At 32.8% G+C, this 11,112-nt stretch overlaps 1 protein-coding gene across 1 annotated transcript; it reads right to left on the bottom strand.

Moving 5' to 3' along the window:
* Positions 1 to 1,833: 1,833 nt before the first annotated feature.
* Positions 1,834 to 2,689, bottom strand: LOC110033215 (RING-H2 finger protein ATL60-like). Its single transcript, XM_020737123.1, has one exon. The coding sequence runs from the start codon at positions 2,645 to 2,647 to the stop codon at positions 1,868 to 1,870; it is 780 nt and encodes a 259-aa protein (XP_020592782.1). The 5' UTR covers positions 2,648 to 2,689; the 3' UTR covers positions 1,834 to 1,867.
* Positions 2,690 to 11,112: the final 8,423 nt, after the last annotated feature.

Below are 11,112 nucleotides of genomic sequence, written 5' to 3'. Positions count from 1 at the left end.
TCTTCTCAAAAACTCTACAAATGATATCTCTTGGAACCTTATCGTAAGCTTTTCTAAATCAATAAAATCATATGTAGATCCTTCTTATTATCTCTGAACTTTTATATCAAAGCTCTCAATAAATATATAGCTTCCATAATAGAACTGCCTGACATAAATCCAATATGATTATGAGAAATCTTTATAATACGTCTTAACTTGTGTGTTCAATTACCCTCTCCCTTAATTTTAAATTATGACATCTCAACTTAATTCCTCTATAATTTGCACACTTTTGTGCATCCCCTTTATTCTTAAAAATGGAGACCAAAATACTCTTCCTCCACTCCTCAAGCATTTTTTTAGTTTCTAAAACAATATTAAAAAGAGTTTAGTAAGCTGTTTAGTAAGCTAAGAAACTCCCAAATTTCCTAAATATTTCCACACTTCAATTAGGATATCATCTGGTCCTACAGACTTTCCACGCATCGTTTTCTTTAAAGCATCTTCAACTTCTTTCCTACTAATGCGACGGTAAAAATGAAATAATTTATTATTATTAATGATATTAAGATCACTAAAATAGATTTTATTTTCTGAAACTTCATTATAAAGTTTATCAAAATATCTCACCCACCGATTTTGAATATCTTTTTCTAAGAATAATACTTTTTGATTTTCATCTTTAATACAGTTTACTTGAGTTAAATCTTTACTTTTCTTCTCTTTGTTTGGCTAGTTTATACATATATTATTCACCCTCCTTAGTATCCAATCTATTATAAAGATCACTAAAAGCAGAATTTTTAGCATCACAGAATGTACTCTTAGACTCCCTACGAACTGTTTGATATTTTTCCCAATTCTCTAAGTTTTTACATTTAAACCAATTTTTATAACATAACTTCTTATATTTGTCTTTTCTTGCACATTTTTATTCCACCACCAACAATTATTATTTATAAAAACTTTTCTTTTATTCTCAAAATACAACTTTTACCACTTGTTTCATTGTGTTTGTTACTTTATCCCACATAGACTTGGCTTCTTCATGAGCATCCCAAATTTTGAAATGTTGAATTTTACTCATAAAAATAATTTTATTTGTGTCTTTTAGGTGTCCCCATCTAATCTTACGGATAATGATTCCTATAATTCTTTATCTAACAACTCTTTATCTTAAATTCTAGAACTAATAATTTATGTTAACTACTTAAATCCGCACTTGAGATGACCTTCCAATCCATACATTCTCAACGATTTCTTCTTCTTATTAGGAAAAAATTAATTTGTATTTTATTAGATTCATTCTTATAAGTAATAATATGCTGATCTCTTTTCTTGAATAACGTAATGGCTATAACAAAATTATATGCTAAAGCAAATCTACTATATCTCTACATTTTTCATTAACCACCTCAAAACCATAGCCACCATGAATATTTCTAAAATCTTCTACCACTCTACCGACATGTCCATTTAAATCTTTTCCAATAAAACTTCTTTCTTCAAAAGGTATCATTTGTATTAATTCTTTCAAGTCATTCCAGAATTTATCTTAAGAACCTATATATAAAGCTACTTGAGGGGCATAAATAGAAAAAAAATCTATAAAGCTACTTGAGGGGCATAAATAGAAAAAAAAATCTTATTATATCATAACTTCCATATTTAAACACACCTAAATTTTCATACTTTTAAATATAACACGTTAATTTTTAATACCACATCAAATAGTATTATTATAATTTTTAAAAAAATATTTTTTATTCATAAATTTAAAACATCAAAATATTATGTGCATAGATATAAAAATTTGCGCACCAGAAATAAAAAATACATAAGAATTCCCTCCTATAAAATAAATTTCCCTAGAAAAAAAAACAGGTTAGGAAAGCCCCTTTTCCCTTATTGGAAGAACCGAGCTTCCTACCCCATTTACCTCTCCACATCCCATCAATCCCTGCTCAATATCACAAACCCCATGGTTGCTGCAGCACGAGCCTCCAACCATCTTTTCTCCGCTCATAATCCTCTTCAAAGATCCCACATTTAACCTCGCCGGCGATCTCTCCGCATCAAACGTCTTCATTTCCTCCACTTGAGACCTACTCGAATTCAACCGTGGCAGAGACAGCTGATACATCTCTGTCGACCGATCTGGAATCGGAATAGCCAACTCTGTATCTGAACCGGCTGACTCCGACAACCCGACAGCGCAACGACAAAGAGGGCAAGTGGAGTGGGAGTAAAACCACATGTCAATGCATTCTAGATGGAAGCCATGGTTACAATTCGGAAGCCGCCGAACCTTTTCTCCGTCGCTGAGTTCTGAAAGACAAACGGCGCATTCCAGACTTTCTTCGAAATCATTCGGCCGGTAGATAGTGATGGGAAGAGAGAGGAGGATGGAAGGATTGAGGCCAAGTGTGGGAATTGGGGCGTCGCCGGTTGCGAAGATCAAATGGGTTTGTGCCGCGCGGCGGCGGCGGGTTGTGGACCTTCCTATCAAGCTTTTGTGGGTATAGATGTAAAGCAATATGCTAAAGATGAAAACGAGGAAGACGAATACTAATGTAAGCACCATGGCAATGTTGTTTATTTTGGCGGTGGTTGTGGAGACATCGGTATTGTTGCCGAGGGCGGAAGACGGATTTTTGTCACCCATCAGTGAATTTTTATGGTTCTGGAAGGACAGAATAAGAAAAAAATTAAATCAGTGAATTTTTATGGTTCTGGAAGGACAGAATAGCAAAATAAATTAAAAAAACAAAAAAAACTGATTTTGAGAATTGGGAGGTGAACAAAATTGGATTTTTGGGATATCTGTGATGTTAGAGTGTCGAATTGGAACGAAGCTTTCATTCGATTGTGTTATATTGAGGACGAAGATGGAGAAAGCTAAGAGGAAAGGATGGCGTATCAGGAGCTTTAGTTGACCATGTTGGAGGAGACTAATGTTCGTTTGGACGGCTGCTTCCTATTTCACCTAGCACGATTAGCTTCTGCGTGCTGTCAAGGGTAGGAGGAATTCAGGGGTTTTATTATTTATTGGCTAAATAATAGCCGAGTTAAAACAAAGTTGTTTATTATAATAATTCCATATTTTTTTTATACTCATAGATCAACATTGCCCTGAAATTAGTCTACACATAAACATTCATGGATAACTTGTATGCAATTTGTTATAACTTCAAGTACATTTTTTTCTTCTTAATTTTGATGTATGATGTGTTATATAACTTGTACTCTTGTCTCCACTTTAATAAGATGTAAGAAAATCATCATCGTAGATGTAAGAATATAATCTAACTTATTTAATTTTCTTAATTTTAAAATATTAAATCATAAGGTAGAATTTGAACCGCATCCATATTTGCCCTCTTCCACTTCCAAGAAATTTGAAGGAAGAAAACTTCTTGGTTCAAACAACTATTACCTTTAAAGTAAACTAAGCATCTCTAGAATGAACTCATCATTGCCTACATAATTTCAGATAAGAGATCTTATATATCATCTAACATACTTTTTTTTAAAATTTATAACAAAAGTATAAGTGTTATATTTGCATAATATATTTGATTTTTTTCTTTCTTTCCTATGACATACATTAGAGACTTTTCTTGAGAGAGTCCTTCCTCTTTAATTTCTTCTAATTAAATATTATTGTCATACATAATTGAGTAAATAATTCATTCAATATGATAGTTCTTGATATGTTTGCCTTTAACTAGTACTAGCACCAACAGGTCAAATGGCAAGTCGTATGAGTAACATAAGAATCTATGTGCTATAGCAAAATTAAATTGAGAATGTAATAGTTATTCAAGAACTCGTACTACTAATCAAGTACTAGATCTATCACCATACAATCCAGCCATATTATAAAATTATTTTATTGTTAATATCATCTCATGCTTCCACTGCGCACTCATATCTCTCTTTAATATTTTCAACAAATTAAGATATCCAAGAATTGAAGGAGGCAAGTTTTTTTTTTTTTTCATCAATTAAGCTAAGAGGATCAATGAAATATAGATCCATGAGCTTGAGTCCCTTGAAAACTTTATCAGTTAATCAAATTTATCATATTCTTTAGCCTCACTTCTATTCGTAATAGCAAAATATAGCTAACAATTCTTTCCTTTATACTATAACAAGTGACTTGTCAATATCCTATATCTTCTCTAACCTCTTATACAATTCCCTTGTTCTTCTTAATTCATATCCCTAATAAAATAAATTTATGATTTAATAACAAATACACCCTTATTGTTTTCCTCCCTTTCCTTTTTCTCTTTATATAGAAAATTTTAAATAAGATTAGCTAGAGTATCAAATTTTTGCGCTAACTTTATTTGATTATTCTACAACAAACTAGTCACTCTTTAGACCTTTTATAATAACAAAATACAACTTTAGCCTTGTATAAATAAGTATGAATTGATTTGTAACTGATTGAACTTCTTCTCCTTCAATTTTTTCTCTTTGAAACTAGTGCCACTCACATCCTTCTTCTTACTCAAATTAGGATATGATGAGTAAGAGAATGCATAATAAAGTTAAGGAAATCTTATTAGCCATATACACCATCATATGGTAAATAATCCTATAGAAACAAAAATTCAAAATAACATGTAATTTATTAGCAATAATAATAATAATCTACTGCATAAACTAGATTTTGAAATGTAATATTTTCCATAATACTTACATCTTTATCTATCAACACTAATAAAATCTTTATTTAACACTTTAATCCTTTTCTAGCTCAACTTTTTTAGTGTGCACTGTCCATATAACTAAAAATATTTTATCTCTAACTGAAGAAAGTCATCAAAAGCCTATTACATTAATAACTTGATATAATTTATAACAAGCTATTGTGTTAAGACAATTTTATTAACATAATGACCCAATGATCCTGGTTGAATATAGTTGTGTAAAATTTATAAGTTGACTCCGGTTTATAACGGTGCCAAAAACTTGATGCGGTATTTTAGTAATAATAATGTTAGGTTCTTAAGAGATTTTACGTAATTATACGTATCGTTATCAAGTAATATAAGACTTTCTATTTAAGACCCAAATATTGATCATACAGGGAAGGTTTAAATTTGAAATGATAAATTAATTAGGAAATTTACAGAAATAAAACGAAATTACTGTTACTAATTTTGAATGTTAAGATACTATCAAAGCTAAAGTATTTATTACTAGCAGAATTTAAAACAGGTTTTAAAATTAATAACTACTAAACTGTGATGAAGTTTTATGATATGAAAAAGCATATTTATCATTAAAATGAGTTTTTTGTGAAATGAGATGAGATAAATGATTTAAGTATGTATTGTGCCAAATAGGAGCAATTTTAATTCTCTACCCTGATTCTAAAAAACCATTGGCTAATCTTAGGTTTAGCCCCAAAATCCGTGGCTAGGCTAGGAGGATACTGCCTCCCACTTCCCATCTCCTGAAGGCTAACTCTCGCTTTAGTTTTTAAACCTTAAGATCGAATTGGGGATTTTTAGTCTGTCCCCCTAGAATTCTCCAATTCTACACCCAACACAGTATATTTTCCTTTTTATTTGCAGTTAATTCCATGAATGAAATGCTCCTTCATGGACTTAAATGTGATTCTCCCTCTCTTGTAGAACTCATACTCCATTTCCCGGATCATTTATTTCACCATATATTTTAACAATTCAATTGGTCAGCTTAAAAAGTAAATAAAGAGCGAGGTTGAAAAACCATCACAATTTATTTTAAATTTTAACATTGGTACATCCAAATTATCTCTTCATTTCACCATATCTCAGAGTAGGGAGAGAGATAAAGGAATCTACTCAGACTTTATGAGAAATATACAAAAAAACACAAATTTCATATATAAAAGAAAGTTCATACAATAATAATAAACAAACAAGACTTATCTAAAACTCTTTCTCAAAGCAAATCCTTTGTAACCTTTCTTAGGAAATGTAGGAAGAAGAAATCTCTCACTTCTCTTCCTCTCCAACACTTCTTAGAGAAGAATTCACACTTAAACTCACCACAAAAACTCAAAACTATAAAAATAATAACTAACTAATTGGGTGGAATGACGTGGAATTTAGGTGTGTGAAGAGGAAAATTGAAAATGAGTGGAAGAAGTTGAAATGGTGCGAAGGGGTGGGGGGGTTTCTGAGCAAATTTCTGCCCTAAATAGAGCCTAGGTCCGTTCTCCAATAGTTGGATCCAAAAACTCTTCAATAAGCATCAAAATTCGTCGAATCTTCTAGGAACAGGCTCTGCACCTGGTGTCAGAGGCCATCTATTTAATTCCTTCATCTCTGTCAAACGGCGCCGTCGGCGCTAAGTCTATTGCCATCGACGCTGATCAAATTTTTAACTTCTCCATTTGACTCCAAATTTTATTCTTTTTGCCAAGTCCTCAAAATCAATAACCTGCAATAAAACATAAAAAATACCTTCCATTAAAGTGTAATATCACCAAAAATGAGTATAAAATATGGGTCTAAAAATGCATATATTTTTGGTGTATCACCCAACATTGCATAATATTATTTTTAACCTTCTTAGCGACATATCTTCTGATAGCCCATGGATATAAAAAGGTCTTCTCATATTCAATTAAGCCAAGCATCTTAATAAAAATACTATTATCTTTATCATATTTGATAAGATGTTATCAATAAGATAACTTAAAACTATTTTTCACACATCATATTCTTAATAAAAATTTCATTATCTTTATCATTTTTTAAAAGACATTACTAATAAGGAGAGATATAAAACTAATTTTCACACATCTTATTTTTAATGCACTTCTTGAAATCTTTATTCAAGTAAATTTATTTTTTAATTTATAATCTTCATGAAAGAAGTTATCAATTATCCTAGTCTTTGATTTTGTACTTTTGAATCCTTCCTCAAATTAAAACTCTCTAAACTCCAAGCACATGAAAAGTGAATCTAGTAACACCAAATATTATATCCTAACATTTAATATTGATTTTAGTGGATCATTCCTCATTTTTATTATCATTAAACATTTTTATTAATAGTTAATAATTAGAGATCCATGAAGATGCACGAGCTGTTGGCTGATGTAGAGAAAGTGAAAAGGACGGAGGAAGAGATGGTCACCCTTTTCTTGAAACTATTGGAAGTCCAGTATAATTCACTCATACAACGAGCTCAAGATAAGAAGGGTTAGGTGGACCGGTTTAAATTTGAGGGAGAATTTTTGTATAAAAGACAATTTTGATGAGAGATTTTTAGGCTGAAGCGACAAATGATCCCTTGTAACATGTTTTCTCTTGGGCTAGTTTCTGAGTGCAATTTATAATGCTCGATTTTGGAATAAAATTTATTGTTTCTTCTCGAATATTTGGTATATGCGATATTTATGTTAGCATATTTTTTAAATTACTGTATAAATTGTGATGGTTTTGCTTCTTCTATTACCCTATATATAAGTGTTAGGGATTGGATTGACGTTAAAATTTTACTTCCTTTTCATTTTAATTCTCTTTGCTCCCTCTATTTTCTATTATTTTATTCTTTATGCTCGATTTGGATGGGTCCAAAATACTCTTTGCAAGCCTTCGGGTCAATCGTCATGATTGACCGATCAACAATGACCTAGGAGGAGGTAACTCAGCTACAAGAAACATATGTTTTCAATTTTTCTATAAGGCTTTGAGCCATTGGGGAGAACGATCAATCAACAACCTAATTTAGGGTTGATTTTATTTTTATATACATCAGCTTAGATTTGGCTTAAGGCTACCTTTCTATTAAGAACTATGCATTATTTCAAACATTATAAGGTTTTCCCCACCCAGATTCCGCCTAAATCCATCTCCTCTATCATGACATACATTATCTTTTGTCATCAGCCAGAAATCTCATGGTCAACACAGCTCGTCACATACATGTTCTCTTTTCAGGTTGGTATAAAGGGCTACGTATAGTGTGTCTCACTTGGCAAGTTCCTATTGTTGAGGTTGTAGAATAAAGTATAGGAATGGAAGTTGTGTTTCTTTCTTTACCCTTCTTCCTAGTGCTGGAGCATCCAAACCATTCCTTTCAAAGGCAAGACTAGCAAATCAAAGAAGAAGGTACCATACTAGGTACTTGTTGAAGCAGCAGAAGTCAAAGTACAATAAATTTTAATTTACTAATATCTCAATCCAATATTTATCAATTAGGTGTTGTAGCTAAGCGAAATGCAGTAGAATATGCCCTAGAAGCTAAGAGAAATGTAGTGGTTGGCGCTCATTCTACTAAGAAGAAAGCCTAAGTGATTGCTCATGTGAAGCCTGTCTACCTTGAAGATATTGTGCTGGAAAACTAAGAGGCAATAGTTGATGCAATATTTTTGTTTCTTTGGGTTGAAGTGTGTTTACCATAGATCTTGAAAATTTATTTCTAAATAATCAGATATGTCATTAAAGAATAATATACCTCTCGGAAGAGGATAAATATTACCTTATGAAAGGATCCAATCCTTGAGATGATGAATATATTTAAGGCTTATAGGTCTAGTGGAATTAAGGTTTTTTCCTTTCCTTATCATTGTAAGATAAATTTTATTTTATTCTGAAGTTTAGTGATCTTATTAGGGAAACCAACATAGTTATTTACATCCATAAAGCTATGAATTTTAGAGAAAACTCTCAAATAAAATATTAACCTATGTTACTTGGATTTTACAGTTGGACTTTTCAAAGTTAGTATTTCAAAGGTGATGGAAAAATCCAAGTTGGGAGTTAAAATAATCAAGCTCAAAAGTTGAAACTTATAATCCAACGATAGTGTGTCATGGAAAGGCTCAGGAGGAAGGATTTGACCATTATATAGAGGACATTTTACCCAAAAGACTTAGATTTGACAATGATCAAAGAACTTTGAATTAAAGTTAATCTCAGAATCAAAGGAGATTAAGATAATGTTGGATGAGTTTGATTGATCCAAAAATTTTATCTTTGAATTTTTTGAGTTGAAAGTAAAGGGTACAGTCATGTAGAAAAAATTTCTAAATGGAGGAGAAAGTCCTAGCTAGCCTAAACTCAACAAGAAATCTAAAGGGATGGGCTATACATGGTACATGACAAGCATGAAACATGGTTGGATTATACATAAATACGAGTTGGATGAAACAAGAAAAATGAATTAGATTATATGATCTAAATATACTACACATAAAATTAAGTTAGGTTAAGCTAGGGACTTAAGATAAGGTTAGGCTAGATTGAGCTAGCAGTTAAGGTTAGCTATGGTCAGCTATGCTTAGCTAAGGTCAGCTAGGTTCAGCTAGGGTTAGCTAAGGTTAGCTAAGGTCAGCAAAGGTAAATTTCTAAGGTCAGCAAAGAAAAGCTAAAGTCAACTAAGGTTAGCTAGAGTCAATTAATGTCAATGAGATAGATTGGGTTGGGCTAGGTTCGTTTACATTTGATTGGGCTAAGTTAGATTAGTTTCGGCTTAGTTAAGTTAAGTTTAGCTAGGTTGTGCTAGGTTGGGTTAGGTGTAGGTTGCATTAGATTGAACTAGGTTGGTTTGGGTTAGGTTGGGTTAGGCTGGGCTTAGCTAGGCTATGGTGGGTTAGGATTGACTATGTTGGGTTAGGCTAGATTGGATTGGGCTAGGTTGGGTTCTGTTGGGTTAGATTAGGTTGGGCTAGATTGGATTAGCCTAGGTTGGGTTGGATTAAATTAGATAGGTTGGGTTTGGATAGGTTGGTTTAGGTTGGAGTTGGGTCAAGTAGGGATTTAATCTTGTCGAGTTTGGGTTTGGTCAAGTTCAGGACATGTTGGTTTCATGTCAGACAAGTTCGGGTCAGGTCAAATTTGAGTTAGGTCAGGTTTGAGTCAAGTTGGATTTAAGCTAACCTAGGGATAACCTAAACCCAAGCCTAGCCTAAATTTCATTGATTAACTAGGATATAAAGATAAAATTAACAAAATAAAATAAAACTTATCTAAGGAGGCTCGACCTCTACTGAGAGCATCACAAGAATAAGGTCGAAGAACCACCAAAGAGGAGGAGGGAGGAGAGGAAGAGTCACCAAGAAAGAGTAGGGGTAGAGAACCAATTTATATGCATAGTGTCTACGACGTCAATGGTTGGCTCCTCTGGATCGACCATAATGACCATTGATTGACGTAGAAATTGGTAATTATGTTTTCCTCCTTGGTTGGAGCTCCCACATATTGTCAATGGAGTCCCACAAATCATTGATGGTAAAATGACATGCTGATTAGTTGAAATAAAGTGAGAAATGCCTCAGATACTGATCAAAGAAAAATATGTTGAGATTTTCATACCTATTTTATACTAATATTGATGATATTACACTTTAAAGAAGGGTATTTTTGATGTTTTGTTGCAGGTATGTTGAATTATAGTCATTGAAGCAAAAAGATGCAAGAATGAGTTAATTTGGAGCAAAAAGGACCAAAATATGAAGATTTGAACTAGGGCCCAGACGGCAAGCCCAACGACGCCGACGATAGGTTTTTACCGAGAGTCCAGAATCAAATATTTTAGAAGGCCGCCGATAGCGAGAGCGGTGGTTCTCTTAATAGGTGCATTGAATGTGGATGATTTTTGAAGGGACGCTTAGGCAACTCTTGAAAAACTCTTCTACAGCTTTAAGTGAAACATTTGGGCCAAAAAGAGAGGAACCCCGTGGTGGTGTCCGCTGAGCTTTTATTGATTGTAGAGTGTAGAGAGTTTGCTTTAGGGTTAGTATTGCGAGTAATTTTTGAGAGATTGTAAGAGTGGAGGGAAAGTGAGAGATTTCTTCCTCCTTGTCGCTTCGAAGAAGAGTTTTGTGTGTTGTAAAGAAAGGAAGAGATTAAGAGGAACTTGGAGGAGTTTGCTTGTCGAGGAATTAGAGATAAGTGGTATTTTCTTATTGAAGTTGTATGACTTTTCTTTTATATATAAGCTCTAAATTTTGTCGTATCTTCTCCATGAGTTCTGAGTAGTTTTCTCTGTCTTTCTCCTTGTCTTGAGATTTTATGAAATGGTGATTTGAATTGGTTGAGCCATGAGAATGTTAAAGAAGTTGTGATGATCTTTTCACTTCGATCTTAACTTACTTTCAATCTGGCCAATTGATTT

Source organism: Phalaenopsis equestris, unplaced genomic scaffold, assembly GCF_001263595.1.
Source record: "Phalaenopsis equestris unplaced genomic scaffold, ASM126359v1 Scaffold001113, whole genome shotgun sequence".
Taxonomy (NCBI): Eukaryota; Viridiplantae; Streptophyta; class Magnoliopsida; order Asparagales; family Orchidaceae; genus Phalaenopsis; species Phalaenopsis equestris.
The sequence above is the reverse complement of the archived record's forward strand: the minus strand, read 5'-3'. Positions and strand labels throughout refer to the sequence as shown.